The 25,477-nt window shown below is 43.7% G+C and overlaps 3 protein-coding genes across 4 annotated transcripts in view; 2 read left to right on the top strand and 1 right to left on the bottom strand.

The window, feature by feature from the left end:
- fam222a (family with sequence similarity 222 member A) overlaps nucleotides 1-5,066 on the top strand; it is a 60,923-nt gene extending 55,857 nt beyond the window's left edge. For both annotated transcript variants that reach the window (XM_046842280.1, XM_046842279.1), the window contains one exon: nucleotides 3,032-5,066. In XM_046842280.1, coding sequence (XP_046698236.1) covers nucleotides 3,032-4,437 — 1,406 coding nt within the window. In that variant the 3' untranslated portion in view covers nucleotides 4,438-5,066. The remainder of the gene's footprint in view (nucleotides 1-3,031) is intronic.
- A 9,681-nt stretch (nucleotides 5,067-14,747) lies between these two features.
- On the bottom strand, nucleotides 14,748-18,012 carry LOC124380942 (trichoplein, keratin filament binding). Its single transcript, XM_046842277.1, has 12 exons — nucleotides 17,822-18,012; nucleotides 17,350-17,560; nucleotides 17,216-17,272; nucleotides 17,035-17,103; nucleotides 16,771-16,944; nucleotides 16,569-16,681; nucleotides 16,423-16,489; nucleotides 16,133-16,305; nucleotides 15,880-15,961; nucleotides 15,536-15,721; nucleotides 15,305-15,448; nucleotides 14,748-15,231 (listed from the first exon to the last, which is right to left on the bottom strand). The coding sequence occupies exons 1-12, from the start codon at nucleotides 18,010-18,012 to the stop codon at nucleotides 15,199-15,201; spliced, it is 1,500 nt and encodes a 499-aa protein (XP_046698233.1). The 3' UTR covers nucleotides 14,748-15,198.
- A 981-nt stretch (nucleotides 18,013-18,993) lies between these two features.
- Nucleotides 18,994-24,633, top strand: gltpa (glycolipid transfer protein a). The gene is made up of 5 exons (XM_046842351.1): nucleotides 18,994-19,126; nucleotides 22,212-22,270; nucleotides 22,377-22,510; nucleotides 22,984-23,134; nucleotides 23,626-24,633. Exons 1-5 carry the CDS (start codon nucleotides 19,024-19,026, stop codon nucleotides 23,806-23,808), a joined length of 630 nt encoding a protein of 209 aa, XP_046698307.1. The 5' UTR covers nucleotides 18,994-19,023; the 3' UTR covers nucleotides 23,809-24,633.
- The last annotated feature ends 844 nt before the right edge of the window (nucleotides 24,634-25,477 follow it).

The following is a 25,477-nucleotide window of genomic DNA, read 5'->3' as shown; positions in this document are numbered from 1 at the left end:
TTGCATAAAAGTGTCAAGGCGTCACGTCGCTTGTGGCTCTCTCTTTATCGGTGCTGAACGCCACTCGTGCTGCTCCGGGTTTAAGCAGCCGTGAAATTGCCTTAATAACGGTTTAAATCTGAGCTTTCACAAACCCTTCACCTCTACAGCCCTTCCTCTGTCCCACGCTCAGGGGGATGCTGCGTTTCCTCGCTGTGCTGACCTGTACAATCCTCAACACACAGTAATCTCACACACACACACACACACACACACACACACACACACACACTGCTCAATTAATTCTGAAAATGTCACATGCTGTGTCCTTTAGAAAATCTTTTTCAGAGATGATAAACGGTACATTTTCTGCACTGTGGTGTGAAAAATATTTAATCCAAATCCAAAAATGCAGTTTTGTGAGACTCTACAGTATAAAATGAAGTGTGTCAGTTTTACAAACATGATTATATTTTCATTTGAAGGAGTGCGAGGCCACGCCCCCACACCTACATAATCATCATTAATGGCATAATCATCATAGATTAGATTAGATATATCACATATCAATATCTATATTTGCACACTGTTAATTGCACTCAGCTGCAATTTAAATATTTATGTATTTTATATGTGTATAAAATAATCTAAAGAATAAAAAGCAGCTGAGTGTAATTGACACGGTGAGGCAGAAAGTATAAATAATAAAGTATATAATTAGTTAAATGGCTGGTACAGAATGAGGTAGAGAATGAGGTAAAAGGCAGGTGGAAAACGAGGTAAAGGGCAAGTGGAGAACGAGGTAAAAGGCAGGTGGGGAATGAGGTAAAAGGCAGGTGGGGAATGAGGTAAAATGTAGGCGGAGAATGAGGTAAAATGTAGGCGGGAATGAGGTAAAAGGCAGGTGAAGTATGAGGTAAAAGGCAGGTGGAGTATGAGGTAAAAGGCAGGTGAAGTATGAGGTAGAGCCTTTTAATAAGAAGGAATGAGGTAAAAGGCAGGTGGAGTATGAGGTAGAGAATGAGGTAAAAGGCAGGTGGAGTATGAGGTAAAAGGCAGGTGGAGTATGAGGTAAAAGGCAGGTGGAGAATGAGGTAGAGAATAAGGTAAAAGGCAGGTGGAGTATGAGGTAAAAGGCAGGTGGCGAATGAGGTAGAGAATGAGGTCAAAGTCAGGTGGAGTATGAGGTAAATAGCAGGTGAAGTATGAGGTAAAAGGCAGTTGGAGAATGAGGTAGAAGGCAGGTGGAGCATGAGGTAAAAGGCAGGTGGAGCATGAGGTAAAAGGCAGGTGGAGAATGAGGTAAAAGGCAGGTGGAGTATGAGGTAAAAGGCAGGTGGAGTATGAGGCAAATAGCAGGTGGAGTATGAGGTAGAGCCTTTTAATGAGGAGTAATGAGGTAGAGAATGAGGTAAAAGGCAGGTGGAGTATGAGGTAAAAGGCAGGTGGAGAATGGGGTAAAAGGCAGGTAGAGAATGAGGTAACAGGCAGGTGGAGCATGAGGTAAAAGGCAGGTGGAGAATGAGGTAAAAGGCAGGTGGAGTATGAGGTATAAGGCAGGTGGAGAATGAGGTAGGGAATGAGGTAAAAGGCAGGTGGAGTATCAGGTAAATAGCAGGTGGAGAAAAAGGTAAAAGGCAGGTGGAGAATGAGGTAAAAGGCAGGTGGAGAATGAGGTAAAAGGCAGGTGGAGAATGAGGTAAAAGGCAGGTGGAGTATGGGGTAAAAGGCAGGTGGAGTATGAGGTAAATGACTAACTGTTGTAACTCTTCAATCAGTATGTCACTCAGTGTTTGGGGATCAGTGACACGGTGATACTCGTTTCCCACTTGTATTGTAAATATATTGTGTTCATAAAACATCTTAATTAGAGGATATTATTTTCGTATCGTTTTTTCTAATTGGAATGATTTTTTAAAATGAGAAGAGATGAAGGCTATTTTGGAACAAATGTCCTCGTTGTGTTGTAGCCAGTGAGACAGAACACTGCTAAGTAGGGAATAGAAGAGTATTATAATCCGGCGTACTGAGGGATCTCAGCTGTGTCACTATAATTAAAAACGTTTTCCTCTCCTTTGTCACACGCCGGGGCTGATGTCAACGTGTGACCTGCTTCAGGGTCGGAATTAATTTCACAAAGCTCTGATTTAATAGAGCCGGAGGGGCTGATGGATTTCCACAGATTGAGTTTTTTACACAAAAAAACACAAAGAAAGATCCATTTGGCCGAGGATGAACTTGCACACAGAGAGAGAGAGAAAGAGAGAGAGAGAGATAAAGCATCAGAGACGATGATAGATGGAATGAAATTATAAAGCTTCCATTAAAAGTTTCATTCTGGGCTGTGAACAGCACCTGCAGTCTTTGTGTGTTCGCTCACCTGCAGTATGACGGATAATTACACTATCGAATCTTCTCTCCTGCACCTGGGCTGAATGGAAAACTGAACGCACACACACACTTTTGTCTTGCCAAATGATCTGGCCTCGTTCTTGTGGATTATCTTGTGCAAGCAGACATAAAGGCCAGCTGAACATTCTAGACCTTCCAGTGGAATGTGAGTTATTCAGGACATTCGGTTCTGCCCCACACTCCCTTCACCAACTTCACTAAGGTCGAAATTGTCATTTTGTCTGCAAACGTTTTGTAGATTCAAAGTTTGTTTTATGATGACATCCTCATCTCCTCAATCACAGGCAACAGCTGTTAGATCTGTAGTCCAGTTGTTATGGTAACTAGACTCTCAGGACTGTTAAAATTTTCCTATAAACTGATATCCAGGTGTTTTATTTACAATTTTAGTTACAATGAACTGCGTTATGGTGGACCTCTGGGAAAATGTCCCGCCTCCTTTTTCCCTTCTTTTCTTCTCTTTCCTGTCTTTATTTCTCTCTCACTGTAATCTAAGAAAGCTTTTTAACCCTTATAGATCACTTGTAAACTTTTACAAAAACACAGAAGACTGGTTTATAGATAAACACCACTTTCTACACCACTGCTGACACTGGGAGACTTGTGCACTAACAGTGACGTTTTTGTCTCTCTTATTCAGGTGAACACAGCATGGCTGTCCAATCTCCACGCTACCCAAGCACTGTAGAACTGGATGCCTACGCCCAGAAGACGGCCAACAGCCCGCTGTCCATCAAAATATTCCCAACCAACATCAGGGTCCCACAGCACAAGCATCTTAACCGCACAGTGAATGGCTACGACACCACAGGGCAGCGCTACAGCCCATACCTCCAAACTGGTGCCTACCAGGGCCTTTTGGGCATCGTCAAAGTCTCTTCATCATCCTCTTCCTCTTCTACATCGTCAGGGTTTATCGCTTCTGCAAAGGCTGTGGTGAAGAGCGCAGAGGGTCGGCGGACTAAAGTTTCTCCTGCTCACTTAGCAGTGGCTCCCTACCAAGTGAGCTACAATGCGGCACCTTCAAAGCCCCCCGAAACTACGGCTCTTACCGTGCCGCCCAATGTGACGGTTGCCGGCTCTGTGATTCCTCTGGCCGGGACGAGGGGACTCAATCTGTCCTCTCAGTCAAATCTTCCCTCAATCCAGAGCATAATTTACCAGATTAACCAGCACTGTCAAGCGCAGGCCCTCCAGCAAGTCTCCACAGTTCCCCAGAACTCCAACTCAAATCCCAGCCCCTGCAAGCAAGGCACCACTGCACATGGGCTTTCATCCATCTCAGGAGGAAGTTACGCAGCAAACCTGGCACCACAAGGGAACATGGGATACTCCGGTACAGTGCTTCCGGGACACAACGGGGATGCGGTGAAGGTAGCTGCATATTCTGAGAGTTTGGATTACATCCTTTGGCAGAAGCAGCAGCAGCAACAGCAGGCTATTTTGAGGATGTACAGTGGTGGAAGCGGTGGAAGCTGTGCGGTTAGCAAGTCACCAGAATCATGTGGCCCGAGTGTCCTAGCAGGTGGATCCCAGGCCTTGTGCTCCTCCAGGACATACCCAGTAATGACGAGCATGAGCGGAGGAGGAGGCCTCGACAAACTGAGCTCCTCACCGCAGAACTGCGCAGCCATGCAGGGGAATTTTGCTTTGGGGCAGTATTTTGCCCCACCATGGAACAGTGTCCTGGTCACACCAGAAAGTGACTGCTACAACCCTCAGGAGTTGCCACCAGGAACAACGAGCATTGGGCAGAAGGAGCTGGGCTTCCTGCCTCACCATCACCAACTTCATCATCACTACCATCATCATCACCAACACGCCCCTATAGACAGCTCGGGGGGCATTTGCTGCAGTCTGCCTAGTAAAAGCTTGTGCAACGCTTCGGTTCTCAGTAGCAGTTTGCAGTCACTGGAATACCTGATTAACGACATCCATCCTCCCTGTATTAAGGAGCAGATGTTGGGTAAAGGCTACGAAACCATCTCGGTACCACGACTTTTGGATCATCAACATGCACACATCCGGCTTCCTGTTTACAGATAGAAGCGCTGAGCTGAGTGGAGCTTTCACAAACTGGAGATCTTTTCAATCAAGGAGCTGGAATTATGGGTTGGAGTCGGTTCTGTGGATGTGCAGCAGAGTGGGAGGATCTGTGTGGTGATTAGTTGGTTGATTGGGAGGAAGTTAAAGTCCTGCTTAAACATTCTGTTTTGCCAACAGGGATTTGTATTTTTTTGTTCAAATTTTTTTTCTTCTTTTATCTGATTGGACAAAATTGTGTAGGTGATAAAAATCACTTCCTATCTGAGCAGGAAACGATTCATACTCTGAAGAATATCTGCCGGTGAGCACGTGATGTCACAGTGGAGATGGTGAAGTGCTCCCTGAGTGTAACGTTATATTAGTTTCAGAAAATCCTAAGTTAAATGTAAGAGTAATTGTGGCTGTTATGGAAACTTGCACTGCTTTTGAAATCATTCGGAAATCTTGTGAAAAGTTCGGAAAAGCTGGAAACAACTAGTTTGAGTTTAATGTATTTATGAAACTTGAGAAACTTGAATTTATTTTTGTTTTATATATTTGTAGTATACGAGATGTATTCGGCTGCTAAGGAGAAAGACGTGTCTTAGTTTTTTAATGGTTCCCGATGAGTTCTTTCTGTTCCGAGTTTTATCGCTTTTTCCATTTTTTGCTTAAAATCTGTGCAGTGTTTCACCAGGAGGGAACACTGCAGTTCACTGAAGAAGCCACATGGTACACACATCATACACTCATCGTACACCCATCATACACCCATCATACACCCATCATACACTCATTATACACTCATTATACACTCATCATACACACATCATACACTCATCATACACTCATCATACACCCATCATACACACATTATACACTCATCATACACCCATAATACACACAACATACACACATCATACACACATCATACACTCATCATACACTCATCATACACATCATACACTCATCATACACTCATCATACACTTATCATACACACATACACACAACATACACTCATTATACACATCATACACTTATCATACACTCATCATAAACCCATCATACACTCATCATACACATCATACACTTATCATACATACATTGTACACACATCATACACCCATCATACACTCATCGTACACACATTGTACACACATCATACACACATTGTACACACATCATACACACATTGTACACACATCATACACACATCGTACACTGATCATACACTCATCATGCACCCATCATACACTCATCATACACACATTGTACACATCATGCACTCATCATGCACCCATCATACACTCATCATACACACATTGTACACTCGATGGCTGCTGAGAAATGTTTAATATTGATGATGAAGAATATTACAATAGAAGGTCCTGCTTTGTTGCCACTTCAGTCTGAGTTTTTTTTTTTTTTAATTTCAGGACGTCAGGGTGATGTGATTGCAGTCCACATCCAAGAACTGTGTTTATTTGATCACGATTTTACAAGTTCTGACACATTTTTCAGGAATCAACCCCTCTCTAAAAATCCATCCGATACACCATTTTTTAGCTCTTTTTATTCATTGTTGTTATTTGTTTCTCCTGACGTGGTGATATTACACTCCTCATCATCTTCACAGCTTTCTGATAAAGAGAAGCTTTATTTGTACTCATTTTTTTAAATAAGTGGTCAAATAAAACAGTTCCTGGTCGTCGACTCAGAGTTGTGTGCTTACCCATGATAAACCCGTAATGAACCCGTGATAAACCTCTACACCGGAGCAGACGTTCAGGTTCAGTGTTCAGGTTTTAGTAAAATCTGACTCTCTATAAACGATGTCTTGATCTCTGTAGGTTCTGTCAGAGAGGCATCGTCATGGTTCTGCTAATTTCCCATTGCTAATTAATGCTAATGAGTTGAATAAAAGCAAATTGCTTGGTCACATGACCCTGATTAAAGCAGCAGGAGTGCAGGGAGAAGAAAAACGGGCAAAGCCATTATTTTTTGGGGGGGGAGATATAACAATCATTTTTCTATGATTCTCGATTTCTTTCTCTGATGGAGAGAGAAGGTATGGAGTGAGCACTTTCTCTCTCTCTCTCGCTCTCTTTTTTCTCCTCTCGATCTGTAACAATGAAACGTTCATTCCAGCTGTGAAGTCCCTGTGAATGTGCTGCACTTATCCAACTGAGTGGACCAACGAGAAAAGCGAAATAAGTGAATAAAAGCAGGAGAGAGAGATTGGATTGATGCAGCAGAACTGTGCTGAATTAGCATTTCTCTTTCACTCACGTTTTATTGGAAAATTTAATTCCTAAACTCTGGTGATTGAAAGAAAGAGAGAGAGAGGGAGATTGGGTTTGAGTTTCTGCCCGAAGCAAAAAGCTGTCTAGATTTATGAAGTGCAATTATTATGACTGTATGAAGGGTAATTTTATTTGCTTTTATTCTGAGCTCAAACCAAAACAAAAAAAAAAAAAGAGAAAAAAAAATTCCTTTGTGATTCTGGTACATTCCTGCTGTTCTGTAAACTCATCCCTATTTGTTTTGAGGTGCAAAAAAATAAAGAATTTTGAGAATTTATTTAAACCCCTCTGCCTTGTGTGATTGTTTTTATCAAAGAAAATTTAAAAAAAAAACTTTTCCAGCTGAAGCTCTCGTTTCAGCGCCTGTGTGGAGGAAATGATGGAGGAAATAATCTGTGTAGTTGTGAGAAAGCTTCACGTCTTTGGCAGATGGAAGCCGAGCCGTGCTTTGTGGTGTGGAGAGACGAGGATAGACAGGTGTGTGTTTGTGTGTGTGTGTGTGTGTTGTGTTTCAGTTGTAAGGTGTGTTTGACGCACCTGCTCTAACAATTATATTACTGAGTATCTGGATCCGTTTATTGAAACAGCTTCACTGCTCCAACCGTCAGCAGGACAGAAGATTTGATCGTCTGTTCATCTGAATAACATCGTCAGACCTCCTTCTCACAGAAGCTTCTGTACTACTAAAGTTTCTGTCACCATCAGCACATTGATCATTGTTCTGTAACAGCAGCTCACAACATCATCACGGATTTAAACCCTCAGGCTTTCATTTGATTTTTGACTCAAGTTTGATTATAACCCGAGTGATTGATTGATTATAGGAAACGTGAACATTCACCCAGTACCTGAACATCATAATGACTGTAATTATTCTGAAATCTTATATCTTGGCTCTGGAGTGTGATATTTAGATGAAACCTGTGTTTCTGTCCAAGTCTCAGTAACCAGCATTGTGAATATGAAGATTAGAGGGAAAAATCTTTTTAAAGAAATCTTTGACTTTTTCTGATTTGCTTTATATTCACAGTGTTAATTAAGGAGATCAAGACGATTTACAGAAGCATAGGTTTGCTCTGAATTTCACACTTCAAAGCTGAGATACGAGGCTCATTAAAAACAAATAATTGCTTAACAATTTCTATGTAGAAAATGCTGAACATGGAGTTTTAGATCTCAGCTTTAGAGTGTGTTGACTGCAAGGACCTACACTGTGAATTTGGGAAAGATCGGAAAAAAGTCACACTTTTCTAATTGAATTTGATCTTTTTTCTATTTAGTGGATTCAAAGATTCTTTTCCCTCTTTTTCCTGTTTTAAAACAAAATAAAGGAAGACCAGCTTCAATTTCTTTCCGTCTACACAGAAACAGGAGAACAGAAAAGTCTCTCACCTCTACAGTTACCAGGCAGTGACACAGGAGACAATAATCCGGTATTTACACACTGCAAACAGGTGAATATCTGATATCAGCGGTCTTATATACAATGACGCTGACGTGCTCTGATTACATTTATACAATATACACATCTGCAGCACTTCCCACCATTCCAACACCTAATAAAGTTCACCAGCTCGGTGTAGAAATAGAAACTACTTCATATGCTCCTCACAGATCCAATTCTGAGAGCCATCATTCACGATCTGCTGATCCCTGTGCCGAATCTGCTTCTGCTCCAGAAAACCCTGCATTTGTACAGAGAGAGAAGAACAAAAATCCAGAAATACAGCAGGGACGTAACATTACTGACTGGAAGTTATAGGAAATCTGTTTTTTATATCTCAGCTTTGGAGTGTGAAATTCAAACCTGTGCTGCTCTACATGCCGTGACCTCCTTAATAATCAGTAGCCATACGGAGAAAACCAGAAGCTGATAAAAACCTCTGATTCCAACACATTTCAGTTTACTGCATTATCAGTGTTGTAGCAGTGTGTGATTCTACTGTGTGCGATTATATTGAATTATAATTTGTGTGTGTGTGTGTGTGTGTGTGTGTGTGTGTGTGTGTGTGTGTTTGCATGAATTCTAGCAGTGTGTATTAGGGGTGTACCGGTACATGTATTCGTACCGACATTTTTCGGTACAGGGATTTCGGTAATGCAATGCTTTTTACGTGCGGAACATAGTTACAACATAGTTAGTTTCCTCCGGGACGTATAAAGTGACGGACCAAGAATCAATAGCGCTAGCGTTAGCCGCTAAACGGTAATCTGCCGGTGTGGATTTAAGATTCAAGATTTTGTATTTGTCATAAAAAAAATTTATATACACAAAACAGCTTGCAGTGAAATGAAAAGTTGAAAATAAAAAAGAAATAAAAATATTAAGTTCATATCGCTAGCCGAGAGCCACTTCCTGTTAGCGGCTAATGCTAGCACTATTGATTCTTTAGAGTTTTATGTCCAGCTTCAAGAATTTGTCTCAAAAAAAATAAAATCCTGACAATTCCACACTTCGAGGGAGTGAATGAATGAAGGATGGAAGGAATGAAGACATTTTAAAAGTCTTCTGAAAGAAGGAGCAGAGTGAAGTAGCTCATATCTTGATGGAGTTTAGATTCTGGAGCCTCAGGTCTTAGATTTGGAGTGTGAGGTTCAGACTAAACCCCTGCTGCTGGTCATGTCTCAATGTCCTTAATCAATCTTACAAATATAAAGAAAATCGGATACAGTAAAAATGTTCACCCAGAAATACAATACAGGTTTTTGTGCCTTTGTGGTTTTTTTCCACACACAAAAAAGATTTTCAGATCTTCTCAAATTCACAGTCACTGAGGTGAAAACATCAGGAGAGCACACTGTCACAGAAAACTGACATCTGAAGCTCTGATAGCAAAAACGATACGTGTGTATGTTTGATTATAATGAGTTCACTCTCTCAAATACACATGGACCAGAAGCTCCATCTTAATGATGTCCTACATCTCTGCAGGACACCTTCTTTTGGACCTTCTCCACTAATCAGTTTTATTCATTTCTCCTTTCCATTGCTTCCTTCATCTTAAGCGGTCTGGAGTTCTGCTTTTCACATGATCCTCATTAGATTAGAGAGCAGCTCTCAGGAGGTGGAGATGAAGATCTCAGCAGGCCTGGATATGAAAGAGAGAGGGAGATGCAGAGAGTTTTGCAGAGCTGCGAACTCATCTGAGGTCTGTGACAGACTTCTTGACACCCATCAGGTTCTGGATGATCACAGAGACGTGTGAAGAATGTGTACGTTTAATTCAAGGTAAGCGTTCAAAGGCGTTTCAGTTCACAGCCATGAAGGACTCCTGGTGTTTCTCCACACTGCTGTGTACAAGAGAAGTCCTCAGGGCTCGGGGTCATGGCCTGAACCTCTCCTCTCCTCTCCTCTTTACAGCAGTGAACACAGGGAATGACAGATGGGGGTAGAGGGAGGGAGGGAGGGAGGGAGGGAGAGCTTCACAATAAGAGCAGTGGAATGTTAAACACAGCCTCAGAGACACAGACGTCCTTTCAGCTGGTGCTACTGTGAATGGGTGATGTGGAGGGTGAATGGATGGTCAGATGGATGGATGTGTGAGGGCAGTGAAGCGTGGAGAAATAGATAAAAGGAGGACTGATTAAATAAACAGATGGTTGGTTGGTTAGATGGATGGTTTATCATATGGATGGATCATTTGGTAGAAGCATGCATGATCAGATAAACCAATGACCAAATGTAGAAATGGATGGATGGATGGATGGATGGATGGATGATAGAATAGGTGGATGGGCAGAATTTAATGGAGTAATAACAATGAATGTATGGTCAATTGGATGAATGGATAGATAGATGAATAGATAGACTAAAGAATAGATAAATGACTGAATGGATAGATGGATGGAAAGCTTACTGAGTGGAGGGGTAAAGTGATAGTCAAATGGATGAATGGATAGATGATAGGTGGATGAGCAGAGTCAATTAGAGCAATAAATAAATGAATGTATGGTCAAATGGATTGATGGATCGATGGATAGATGAATAGACAGAAAAAAAGAATAAATAAATAATTGAATAGATGACTGGATGGATGGGTAAAAAGTCAAATAAGAAAGAGATGGATAAATAGATATATGACTGGATGACTGCATGGGCTGATGGACAGACAGATAGTTGAATAGATTAATAATGAATTGAATGTTTGACAGCATGGATGGATGGATGGATGGATGGATGGATAGTGAAATGAAATATTTTAATAGCTTGGTGTATGGATAACTATCAATTGTTTATTTATCAAAATGAACAATTGATAGTTATCCATACTCCATTTATCCATCCACCCATCCATCCATCCATCCATCCATCCATCCATCCATCCATCCATCCATCGATGGATGGTTGGATGGATAAATGGATAGTTTAATGAATGAAAGGATAGATGCTTAACTGAATGAAAAAGCTAATTAATGAATGGATGGACAGATGCATAATTGAATAAAAGGATATCTGGATGGATCAATGGATGGATGGAAAGTTGAATAGATTTTAGGTATGGTTGAATAAATGAATGGACAGATAGTCAAACTGATGGGTAGATGAATAAAGGGATGGATGGATAGATGCAGGAATGAATATTTTATGGGTAGATGAATGGATGAATAGTTGATAGATGGATAAATAGATAGTCACAGAGAAGAGACAGATGGGAATAGCGGATAGACAGATCTGTTCAGAGCTGCATGTGTGTAGAGTAAAGTGAAGTGAAGGAGGAAGGCCGCAGTAAGACAGTAGTGTTATTATAGGAACAGCGTGTGTGTGTGTGTGTGTGTGTGTGTGTGTGTGTGTGTGTGTGATGAGATGAAGAGAACACGAGGTCACAGAGACTCTGCAGACTGAAGCAGCACTAATTGCTAATCAGGATAATAGCAGCGTGACTAACTGACAGGACGTCACCTCCTCCTGAACGAGGGCGAGAGAGAGAGAACGAGAGACGGACCTGCTCCAACTCTCCTGCTTCACTGGTGACTTTATATCTCTCTTATTCCTTCATACACTGAACACATTTTACTACATTTAATTAACTTCCACCTTTTCTTCCCAAAAGCTGCACTATTTTTATCAGAAAATATTTTAAAATATAATAAAGCGGGTAGAACTCTGTGTTCTTTCATCGCTGATCTATAACTGCTCCATCGCTGCTCTATAACTGCACCATCGCTGCTCTATAACTGCTCCATCGCTGCTCTATAGCTGCTCTATAACTGCTCCATCGCTGCTCTATAACTGCTCCATCACTGCTCTATAACTGCTCCATCGCTGCTCTATAACTGCACCATCACTGCTATATAACTGCTCCATCGCTGCTCTATAACTGCACCATCACTGCTATATAACTGCTCCATCGCTGCTCTATAACTGCTCCATCGCTGCTCTATAACTGCAACATCACTGCTCTATAACTGCACCATCTCTGCTCTATAACTGCTCCATCACTGCTCTATAACTGCACCATCACTTTACCATCACTGCTCCTTCACTGCTCTATAACTGCTCTATACTGTAACTGCATCATCACTGTTCTATTTTTCTCTCAGAGCAACATGTTCCCTTCTTCACACAGCCAGAAGAGGCATTAAATAAAGAGGTGTAACTGTTGCACCACATTTAAAACCCACAATGACAGTGTCGATACACCTGTCTCACTTTTCCTCTCTCTATCTCACACTCTCTCCTTCTCTTCTTCTCGATTTACTCCACTGCTCCTGTTCTGGAGTCGTTAATTAGCTCGTGTCTGACTCTCTTCAGCTATCTGTTCCAGAGAGAAAGAGAGTGAGAGAGAGAGAGAGAGAGAGAGAGGAAGTGTATGGAAAAGGACAGGATTCCTCTGTGAGGGTTTTGTGTGTCGAGTTCCTTAATTAAATGGTGTGACCTTCCAGGTCAGTGGCTGTGTGAATGTGTGTGTCTGGCTCCATGTGTGTGTGTGTGTGTGTGTGTGTGTGTGTGTGTGTGTGTGTGTGTGTGTGTGAGTGAGTGTGTGTATGTTATAAACACCCTTTCATAAATCTTAACCAACTGAGGAACGGGTGACAAAGGTCAGCTGGAGACACCTTTTTTTTTCTCATGCCGTGTGTGTGTGTGTGTGTGTGTGTGTGTGTGTGTGTGTGTTCTGTTGTTCTTGCTGAAACTGTTTGATGTAAAGAGATGAACATCTCTGTGTGTGTGTGTATTACAGCTTCAGCATGAAAGTAAAGCTGCAAAGTTCACACAAAGGTGTGAGATAGAGATGAGATAGAGTGAGAGAGGGAGAGGGGGAGAGGGGGTGGACAAGAGCTACTAAACATCTTTCTTTATCTCTTCATCTCTCTCTCTCTCTCTCTCTCTTCCTCTCAGATGAAGGGAGGCAAGGAGCAATAAAAACAAGGGCAGCTGCTCTCTCTGTGGAGCCTTGGCACTGACTACACACACACACACACACACACACACACACACACACACACACACACACACACCAAGGCCAGAGATCCCGCTGCTGCTTTGATCACTCGTGAGCGGCTTTGTGATTTGGGACCAAAATGTCAATCACGAGGAGAACTCAGGGCTCAGACTGCTGATATTTCTCCTCACACACACACACACACACACACACACACACACACACACACACACACACACAAACCACTGTAGAGAAGAGACCCTCTTGATCATCATTTCTAACCTCACTACCATCCTCATCATTACTATCCTCACCATCATCACCCTCATGAAGGTGAAGAAACCCACTTTGGTTCCTGCCTCTAACCAGCCTGGGATGTTCTCATGAGAAACAGGTGCCATTACTTTAAGCTCACTGGAGTTATTGTCAGGAAATGGCACAAGCACAGACTGAGGTTACACCAGAGACAATGTTGCCCTGAACAACATCTCAACACAAACATCTGCACAAGGTCATCTGTGATGTCTGAGATGAGGTCTGTGGTCATGAGCCTTATTGTGAACAGAACAACAATCACTGCTTCAGGAGGATCTGCTCATGAGCTTGATCAGGATCTCTGGCCTCCACATCGAGGCTGTTATCTGCTCTTGAGGTCAGGAACCAAAGATCTAAACTACAGCTCCACACTGTTATTCTGCTGCCCTCTGGTGGTGCAGTGAGGAGCTACAACACACAGGGTGATTGACCTGAGCTCCTTCATGGTTCCCTCAGCCTCATGGCTGTGGATGAGGTGTTTAAAATCCGACTTGAGGAGAGAATAATGAGGATGAGAAGGTTCTGGATTTCAGTTGCACAAAAACCCCCCACAAAATCATCCAAAACTCTCACTGATTTCTGTGTCAGACTACTTCCTGTCAGAGGCAAGACACACACACACACACACACAAAATAACATTCACAGAGCTGCTGAAATTTTCTCACACACAGCAACAAAACCAAATCAGTGTGTGTGTGTGTGTGTGTGTGTGTGGTTGTGATGTTGATCAGCTTTTCTCTTGCAGTGTTCATGTGGTTACACACATGCTGACACACAAAGCCTTAGGCTCTGCCCTACTTACACACACACACGTGTAGGTTAGTTAATATCATGGTTAACATTTGTGGTAAAGCGGATTCTATTCCTCTACTGCTGATTCTCCCATGATGCACTGAGAACTCAACCACAGGAAATCTAGAAGTGCTGTTCAGTGCTGGGACGGGGAAACCCTGAGAGATTGCAGATCCAGATGTTCCAATTCCTTCGCTTGATTTGTTTGGGATGCATGGAGTGCACAGGGGCTTCATCCTGCTGGAACAGGTTTGAGTCTTCTAGTTCAAGTGAAGGGAAAAGTTCATGCTCCAGCAATGATAGACATTCTGTACAATTTGTGTGCTTTAAACTATGTGTAGCAGTTTGGGGAAGAACCACAGATGGTTGGAACAGCCTGGTGTCCCAATACTTATGGCCACAGAGGGTGATTTTGACAGGAAGGAACCTGAAGCATCTGCAGTAATAATTGATATTAAAATCTGCTTAATTCAGTTGTATTATTATATTTATAGTACTTTAGTAACATCCTGGTCATGAGGCCTGTTTTTTTTTTCCCAACAAAATCGTATTTAATAATAAATTTGTGGCGAGATACAAATTCATAAAAACACAGAACATTTCACAGAAAATAAAACACGAGAAATGTATTTATCTACTTGTATAAAACATGACGCTCGGATATATAAAGCGCAACACACAATTCATTTTAACGTGCTAAAAGGGGCGGGGCTTACGCTGTGGTCAGCTGACTAATCTTGTGATGTCAGAACGACACTTTACATACTACACATTTTGTAGCTGGAGAGGCGACATCACTGAGCCCCGCCCTCTCAGACAATTTTATGACCAAGTGCTGAATCAACAAAAAAAAAATCATTATTGATTGTAATTTACTGACACACAGCAGATTTACTGCTCACACGCTCTGAGTCACTGCACTCCAGCTGGAAAACCACAAACTACTACAGAGGAGGTCTGTGTGAGACAGTGGGCGTGTCCTCATGTCCTCATGTCCAGGCTGATCGAGGTCTGCTGCGAATCTGCAACAAGGTCAAAACCTCAGGTCAGAAAAGCTCCAGCTTTGCTTTAAGAAGGTGTTTTCAGACTCCTCACCTTCTCCTCGTAGCCACGTCGAGCCATCCTCTCAGTCTCCGCCCTCAGCTCCTCCTCCTGCTGCCGAAGCCCCTCCCTCAGCCCCGCCTCCTCCTGCTCGAGTCTCTGCTGCTCCTCCCACTGCTCTCTGCGTCGACGCTCCACCTGAAGTTCATTCTCATATTTAGACGAGAGTTCATCAAAATCCACACCCACACACGCGCACACACGCACGCACGCACACACACACACCTGAGCGTTGATATCCTGCATGCGTGTGGTGCGCTGCTGCTCCTGTTCCTCCCTCTGCTGTCGTTTCTCCTTCTCTTCTTCCTCCAGCATCTGCAGAAGCTCCAACCTCCTCCTCTCACACTCCTCCCGAGCACGGCGCTTCTCCTCCATCCGCTCGTGTAGCTGCTCCTGACGCACACTGAGCACCTTACACACACACACACACACACACACACACACACACACAGTTTCCTGTTTTCTCTTCAGAAGTGAGACACATGGTGGTAGTGAGGATATTCTGACAACACTGCATGCACACACACACACACACACACACACACACACACACAGGAGGTGTAGTTTACCTCATGCATGAGTCTCTCTCTGGCTCTTCTCTCCCTCTCCCACTGAGCCTCACGCTGATCCCACACCTTCTGAGCATCCTCTCTGATTGGATCCCCCAACACACACACACACACACACACACACACACACACACACAGAAATAAAATAAACACTGAAACTGAAAGTGTGAAGGTGTATATGAGGTTTATTAGTAAAGATATGAGCAAGTGCTGTGATTGGACTGAAACTCCACCCCCTGCCCCGCCCCCTGACCTGTAGAGCAGGTCAAACTCTGCCTCTCGCTCTTTCTCCAGCTGCAGCTGCTCATCCAGGACGTTCTTCATCCAGGCCACGTCGGCCACCGCCCTCTCCCTCCTCACACTCTCCATCCTCCGATCCTCCTCCTCTCCCTCCATCATCGCCGCCAGGATCCTGCGGTCCGCCTCCTGAGGACACACACAGACAGGAGACAGACCCATAGAGGACACAGTGAAGAGTCAGGAGAATCACTTCAGTGTTGGATTGGGAGATGTTGATCTTCTTCTCATTGCTGTTCCACTCACCAATTCCTCCTGGACCTGCTGCGCTCGTCTCTTCAGCTGCGCTCGGTACTGACGGCTCAGGAAACGTCTGCAAGAACATCCGCAGTGACGTCACTAAAACATCACGCCATTGCAACATCACACACGCGTGAGCATCTGCTTCTCACCCGAACTCCGATTTCTTCCGGCTCTCCTCGACTCTCCTCCTGTCCTCCTCCAGCTGCTCCACCTCCAAGCGCTGGAAGAGAAGAGCATCCTCCTCCTTCTGCAGACGCCGACTCTGTAACACACACACACACACACGAGAAAATCAACTTCTCCACACCATCATCATCAGGCTAAATGATTGAGGGGTTTTATTGAACCCACCTCCTGCTCTCTGAGTTTCAGCTCCTCCATCTGCTGCCTCAGAAACTCGACTCTCTCTCTCTCCTGCGCTCTCTTCCTCTCCTCCTCCTCCTTCATCCTCTCCAGTGCCTCCTGTCTGTTCCTCTCGTACTCGTTCTGAAACCGCAGTCTCTCCTGCGTGGCCTCGTCCTCCACCTCGAGAACAAACCAGAGACACAACATCAAAAAAATCGCTCTGGACCTCTGGATAAAAACAAACTATGGAATAAATGAAATCATCTGTACCTTTTTTTTCTCCTGCTGCTGAACCTGCCACTGACTCACCACATGCTCCTTATGCAGCTCTGATTCCACCTGCATCACACACACACACACACACTCTTGTACACCTAGGTAGGTGATGACATCACCCTGTTCACAGCAGCTTGAGGAGATCCTGAGATCTTCCACTCTTCTCCATACTCACCCTTTGCAGGTCTGGGTTGTTCTGTTTCCAGTGCTCCTTCAGAAGCTCCTGCGCGAGCTGCACACACAAAACACCAGCATTAAGACTTGTAGAGCAGAACTACGTGATGTCCTGCAGCATGTCGGCCAGATCACCTTCTTCCTGCGCTCCTCACGGGCTGACCTCAGGCTCTCAGCTCGCTCCTGCTGCTGCCTGACGGTGCCGCTCCTGTCCCGGCCTAAAGCTCTGAGCTCGGCCTCCAGCTGTGCGTTCTCCTCCAACAACATGTTCCTCAGACGCTTCCTGCGCTCCTCCAGGCTCTTCCTCCTCTCCTCCTGCAGACGCTCGCGCCGGAACGCTGACATGCTGCCTCACACACACACACACACACACACACACACGACAGAAGAATGTGTGTAAACTCATGTGACTGGATTTGGACTCCACTGATCCCTGGTTTCATCTGTTCATTTCCACAACTCGATAACATGCAGGAAATCCAGATGTTATGAAGTTCATTGTGTAAAAACGAGCAGATGTGAATGAGATTTGGACCGTGAGTGTTTGAAGATGAGATGAGATGAGATGAGATGAGATGAGATGAGATGAGATAAGAAGAAAGATCACCTCTGCTGATACGACTCTCTGGAGCTCCACTGAGCCTGTTTACTGCTGCGAACCTGCTGCTCCTTAAAATACTGTGAGTGAAGCTGCCACTGCTGCAGACGCCGAGCTTCCTGCTCTCTCTGGCGCAGAAGCTGATGCTCCACAGGACGGAGACGCATCGGCCAGCGGGAGGAGAGGGTCGGTAACGCCATGGCCCAGCCTGAGGAGAACTTCTCACACTAATCCCATCCAGACATGCAGTCTCCTACAGTCACTGTGAGTACAGAGCTTCATTATACAGATGTTCAACACAGCAAATATACATACACACACACACACACACACACACACACACACACACAGATCCGCGATTCAAATGTTCGTGATTTTGGCGCTAAATTCCGGAAGTTCCGGTTCTCGCGCGCGCGTGTGTGTTTTCTCACCGTCTCTCAGTGATCTGTTGCAGCTCCTCGACACTTTCCAGCAGATCAGAGTCAGTGAAAGACTGAGCTTCAAACACTAAACTGCACAGGACCAACGGACATCTCCAACATCAACACCCGCTTCCTGTTTCTCCTGGTTACCGCGGGAACTTCCTAGTTACAGTATGGCGCGCGGTGAGGGTCAAACCGTCTCAGGCTGCCTTCTGTTTTGAAAGAGATTAGATAGATAGATAGATAGATAGATAGATAGATAGATAGATGGATAGATGGATAGATGGATGGATGGATGGATGGATTTAAAACGGAAACACAAAAACAATGTTGAGATCATTATTTATACTAATAAAACTTAGTGTTCACTCCTTGATCTCCTCCTGACTGCAGAAGAACCATCAGAGGAACAGTGTTTATCTGGGAAAGTGGTTTCTCTGAAGATGAACCTGAGTGTGTGTGTGTGTGTGTGTGTGTGAATACAGTAGAACAGGTAAAACCACGCGGATAGCCCCGCCCCTGGCTCTGATTGGCTGTCATATGTGTACACCTGTGGAATAAAAGCTTCTGTTGTGTTGTTGCTCCATGAAACTCCTGGAGAACAATCCGTGTGTGTGTGCGGAAAGATCGCGAGCTCTACAGCCCTGTGTGTGTGTGTGTGTGTGTGTGTTTGCGCGTGTGGCTGGGTGTGTATGAGAGAGTGTGTGTGTGTGTATGGGTGTGGGGTTTGCATTAGTGTCATTTTCTTTGTAAATCTGTCATACTGTTTCTTCTCCACCCTCCGCCGTCATGGCTCTTCTCATGGAGCACCAGTTCAGGCAGCTTCCAGCAGACAAACAGGTGGAGACCAGACCTTTCCTCGAGGCAGTGTCTCATCTTCCACCTTTCTTCGGTAAGTTCCTTTAATCACATCAGAAGAGTTGTGTGCAAACAGACACCTAGTGCAGAGGGCAGGGGACAGGAGACAGGGGGCAGGAGGCAGGAGACTGGAGGCAGGAGACGGGACAGGAGACAGGAGGCAGGAGACTGGAGGAAGGAGACAGGGGACAGGTGAATACTGCTATTGGTTTGGGATTCTACTGGAAACAGAGAGAAGCAGAAAGTTCACTTTTAATGACAATCTGAACAATCTGATTCAGTTTAACTCTAAATCTCAGCTGTTCATTTTATAATGTATCAGATCTCAATCAACCACCATCATCATCATCATCATCATCATCATCCTCATCCTCATCCTTATTATTATTAATCTATTTAATAATAATCTATATGTTATTAAGATGTCATTATCCAATCACACTGAGAGTCTGCCTGCTCATCTTAAACAGTCTGTACACTAATGTGAAGATTTCTGATTCATCTCTTTCAATCTCATCAGATTTCTGTTGATATTAATATTAATATATGTATTTTTCTTTAATGAAAGATCTGCACACGTGTGTGTATGGAGGTGTATCAGTATTCCAGAACCCTGAGTTTATCAGTAAATGTTCTTCATGAATACTTATCATTACTTTTCATCATCATCATCTTCTTCTTCTCGTTCTTCTTCTTATTACTACACTGCAGTGCTGTTGAAGGAAGGTGTTGATGTTCTAACAGCAGCTCTGACATCACCACATTAATATAAATGTCCTCGTTCAGATGTAAATTCCATCCCTGAACACACTGAAATGTAATTGATGATGGTATGATGTTGGTTTGATGATGATGTGATGATGTTTTCTGTGGAATTATCCCCAATTCACATTCACTTTTAGTCCCTAAAGGTCTGATCTGCCGTGTTTATCCGAGTGTGAAGTCTGATTTACAGCACTGTGGGATTTTCCGTCCCTGATTGCGACTATTAAAATCGGCCATTATTCCCATTTAGTTTTTTGGATCGGATTTCCCTCGATCTCTCGGCAGCCCGGAGGCCCGTTAGCTGAGTAACCTGATCGTATGGTCTCGATTTTAAGTCGAGGAAATTGATTGGTGTGGCGTCGGGTTGCTCTGGGCTCCGTCCAGCTCGGCTTTTGTTCATAAAGAATAAAACTCTTTCTAAAGGATTCTCCGGCTGAACCAGACGTCTGGATTAGATGGTAGGACATTGTGCAGGTTACTGAGCCACAGGTCCAACCTGAAGCTCAGAGAGCGTACTCTCAGCATGGAGATTATTATGAACTGATATAGAAGTGAGAATTTCAGGACTTTCAGAACGGCTCCATGTGCGACGTGTGACTGACAGATGAACACTGCTGAAGCTGGACCATATCTCATCGTTCTGTGTTCATGATATGAGTTCATTTGGTTTTGTAGTGATGACCAGATAAACAGAAGAAGACATTCATGTCTCAAATCTGATATCAATTAAGTGATTGCTTTAGCTTTAGTGCTTGTGTTAGCATTTATGCAGCTAGAATGGAGTCAGACACACGTCAGGCTCTGGACACACACACACACACACACACCCCTGGGACACACACCTCTGCTAACACACCTGGTTTGTGACAGGTGTTAATTAGCAGAATACTGAACAGGACAGTGTTCCTCATGTTCCTCTGGGATTTCAGCTCTCTGACACCCTGGTGATAAATCAACATTGTTAGTGTGTAATGAGAGTAAGCACAGACACTACAGTGTGTGTGTGTGTGTGTGTGTGTGTGTGTGTGTGTGTTGAATGATTGTAAAAGAACAAACAGGAGAAACAGAGAAACATGGGGGTTATTGTTTGCTGATCAAATGCAGTTAAAAAGTTTCAGTTCTGATGAAGACGGCGGGAGACGCTGCAGAGGGGAAAAGTGAAGACCTGGTGTGTAATAGGACACAGCCCAGGTTCAGGGTAGACAGTATTGTGTGCTGAAGGCTGTCAGCAGCTGAGAGGTCTCTCTGTCCCTGGAGGACACACTGTCACTCTCTCTTATGTCCCCCACCATGACACCAGACCAACGCTGCTGATCAGCTTCCAGGACACGTCCCAACCCCTACTGCACCGGCCTCGTCCCAAATACTCACTCATCAGCCTACTTACCTCATAAACACCAGTTTACTGCTCATTTATTACACGTCAGACTCAAACACTGAGGATCAAATTAACCAAATATAACATAATTTCCCTTTAATAAATGTCTAATCAATCAGCTCCTCTCAGTCTGATCAAGAAATGAGTGTCCAACCAATCAGCTCCTTTCAGTCTGATCAAGAAATGAGTGTCCAATCAAATCAGCTGCTCTTGTTTCTAATAAAAAATGACCAGAATATAAAGGTAGAAAACTCGTCTTTAATGAAGACTGATGAAAAGAGCTCAGTGTAGTAAACTGAGTGAATCAGATAATTAGATCATCTGATCAGATTGATCCTGAACTGAGGGACACTACGTCCTGCACACTTCACTGAAGTTCCCTTCACCCCACCCCCCCCTCCACATTGTAGACTTGTTCACTGATTGTGAACGTGGGCGAGCAGGAACTGGACGTTCAGTGGGACAGAATCGGATTACGATGTGTCTCTTTGGCTTTTGTTTGTCTGTACGTTCGGCTCATTGAGCCCAGCTCCTGATTTATGCCTGATACCCCGATCGGTCGCCCCAACGCATTGTGGCAGCGCTGAAAAATTCATGCCTCAGTGTCGCTGCCTTCACAAATCTGTCATGCTCTCTGGAGGTGCTAAATTATTCAGAGAGGCACTTCAGCCCTTTATTTCATACTCTAAACGCTGAAGGTCAATCCGGGTTCAGAACAAATCACAAAGATTAGCATCGGAGAGCTTCAGCTGGCGGAGTGGTGTTTATTATAAAAAAAGTTCAGTGAAATAACCCTTAAAACCCATAAAATGTTTCAGTAGTTTAGCACTAGCAGCTTTTATTCAAATGTTAGCATGCTACAGATTAAGCCTAGCAGAAATGCTGCGTTTATTATAATATAAGCATGAAGCATGGTGGTGGAAGCACCCCTGTGTTCCCGGTTGCATGATCTCACTTCCTTTTTGTCTCTTTGCAGATTGTCTCGGCTCCACCGTTTTTGCCCCCATTAAAGCCGACATCGCTGGAAACATAACCGTGAGTGCACTTCAGCTGTTTAACCCTAACACAGGGTGAGAGAATGTCCATGAGTGACATTGAGAAGGTCTGAGCATGACATTGTTTTTTTTTTTTCTCTTCTAAGAAAATAAAGGCCGTGTACGACAGCAACCCGAGTCGCTATAAGACGCTGCAGCAGATCCTGGAGGCGGAGAAGGAGATGTACACGGCTGAGTGGCCCAGAGTCGGCGCTACGCTCTCCCTCATGTGGCTCAAAAGGTCTGATGTTTTATACAGTAATATCAGGGAGGAGGTGGGGCACATATTCAGGGCTTTAACCCCATTCCTGTTTTTCTCTCTTCTTTTCCATTCCAGTTTTGGTTCCCATTCCCACCCATGATCCTGTTCCTCTGTTCCCATTCTTATCTCTAAACCTGTTCCCACTAATCCCATTATTACACCTAAACCTGTTCCCCTTGTTCCCATTCCCACCCCTGATCCTGTTCCATTCCCAGCCCTGATACTGATCTTCATTCTCATTCCAAATCCTGTTCCCATTCTTATTTCTAATCCTGTTGCCGTTTTCATTCCAAGTCTTGTTCCCATGTTTGATCCTGCTCTCCATTTCCATTCTGATCCTGTTCCCATTCCCGATTCAGGATCCTGATCCAGTTCCTGTTAGTTCTGTATGAATTCCTGGTATATTAGTATTTGATGAGTCTCTCACAGACTCATGGTGTTCGTGGTTTCAGGGGGCTGCGCTTCATTCAGGTTCTCCTGCAGAGTTTAGTGGATGCCGAGAAGGACGAGAACAACCCCAACCTGATCCGTGTGAACGTCAATAAAGCCTACGAGATCTCGCTGAGAAAATACCACGGCTGGTTCGTCCAAAAACTCTTCAAAGTAAGAAATCTCTCTGTGATGGACAGTAAAGTCAGCAGGCCCTAATTAAAAAAAGACTAATTAAAATAACTAATTAACTGCATTGACTTTACACTGTACACAGCTGGTCTACTAAACCTTTCTACAGAGTCAAGTCAGTCAGTCCACACACACTGGATGATTAGCTGTAGCCAGGGGCATGTGAGGGGAAATTCAGTTTTTTTCCCCCCACAATGTTCCTTTGTTGGCATTACTGTCTCCTCTGTGTGGTTTGAAAAATTCTCCAGGCTTTTTCCTCATCAATACAAACACTACAGCTAGACTTTCCCATCCCACTTCTCTAGAAGTGACTGCAACTAGTTGGACGAGTCCAGTGTACAGGAACAAAAGTTTGAAGGATGAAAGAGTGTGTGGTTTGTTGTACATTATTTGAAGGGGTGTGTGTGTGTGTAAAAATTAGTAGACAAAAAAATAACTTGGTTTCACTGATCACTTCCTGTGTGCTCCTCTAGGCGGCGCTGTATGCTGCTCCGTATAAGTCGGACTTCCTGAAGGCGCTTTCCAAAGGACGTGACGTTAAAGAGGAGGACTGCCTGGATAAAGTGCGCCAGTTCCTCGTTAATTACACGGCCACCATCGACGCCATCTACGAGATGTACACCAAGATGCACGCCGAGCTCGAGTACAAAGCCTGAGCTGAACCTCTGCCTTCTGATTGGCTCTCATCAGGCCGATCTGTGTTCTGATTGGACCACGCATCTCCCTCTATCTCTTAGGGTTTCTCTGAGCCTCTCGTTTGTCGTGTATTTGTCTGTCCCGAGCACTGACGTGTTCGGGACAATTTCTATAAGTATGTTATTAGTTATAATATAATAACAACAAATAATAAAATGAAGTTCATTGATGTTTACATCAGGAATGAAAGGAGGACCAACACAGTGTCTGTTACCAACATGTCTATTATTGTCATGTAATTAAGAAAGCTTCATGACGTCCTGCTCATGGTCACATGATCCCACATCCTCATTACCATGAACTTTATTCAGTTTGAAACTTCATTTTACTGTAGAACATCAAATGACTGACTCAAACAAACCCTAGTGGAAATTCAATGGTGTGTATGGTTCAATATTTCTCCAGCTCTCCTCTCATAACTCCAGCTCAGATCTCGATTACTGTCTGAAGCACACAAATATAAGAAAAGCTTGAAACCGTGGTGTCATCTGGATCCTGTCAGGGATAAAGAAAGGAGGGATGTAGTGGAGGTTGTGTTAAATGATGTTCATGCTGCTTTTTTTATATAGTGCTTTAAACGATGACATGATAGATAGAAACACAATAGAGTTTTGGTGAATTCTATACTCAATTGAACTCTTCTTCATTTCAGGTTTTCACTCATGTGGTGTTACGTGTGAACAGGATTTAAAAACTCTTAGGTGTGTGTGTGTAAGAGAGAATTATATGATGTTTGTATGAATGAATTTGCTGATTATGCCCCATAAAACAGTTTGTAGCTCCTTCTTCTTGTTCACTGTATCATCTTTTTTTTAACACACTCACCTCCAGCCAGGTGACTGCTGCTCCACCTGCACCACCTCAGCCGAACACACGAGGGCGCTGTAGGACAAAATACAGGATTTTTTTTTTTTTTACAGGACTCAGGATTACACTGTCCTGCAGATGATCAGATTTGAAGCTGGTGGTGATCATGGTCATTTGAATGAGTGCATATTCAAATGACCAAACTCCACAAACACAAGTGTGGCTTATCACTGACTTTTGCCATGGCTTTTCTCTGGGATGAGGTTCTAAACAACCATCCACTAAATTAAAACTCACCAGTGTGTTATATGGATGTGGCCTGATTGACATTTTATGGCCAGAACTTCCAGTATCAGCTCTGAGAGAGAGAGAGAGAGTGAGAGAGGTCAGGGTCAGGGGCAGCCATAACAAAGCACTCCACAGCCTTAACCACTGAGCCACCACCCATAACATCCTGGTGCTGGGATCCTGGTGCCCACAACCCCCCCCCCCACACCCACCCACCCACCCAGAAAACCCCCTCAGAAACCCTGACCAGGATAAAACCTACTGAGAATGAATGAAGAATCATTAATATGATGCTCAGATTTGATTTGTTGTTGAATTACAAACATTTGTCATTGATTTGACTTTGAGAGCTGATTGGACATTCAAACCTGTCATTTTATATAATTATTCAGTTTTTATTTTAGAAAACATTTCTGCACACTTCTAAACTACTTCACAGTACCATAGTGTGTGTGATGATGATGTGAATTCAGTACATGGAGAGATCTTTGTTCTGATTACTCTTCATGATGAACTTTCTGTGGGTATGAGCGA

Source organism: Silurus meridionalis, chromosome 27 (assembly GCF_014805685.1).
Source record: "Silurus meridionalis isolate SWU-2019-XX chromosome 27, ASM1480568v1, whole genome shotgun sequence".
NCBI lineage: Eukaryota > Metazoa > Chordata > Actinopteri > Siluriformes > Siluridae > Silurus > Silurus meridionalis.
The sequence above is the reverse complement of the archived record's forward strand: the minus strand, read 5'-3'. Positions and strand labels throughout refer to the sequence as shown.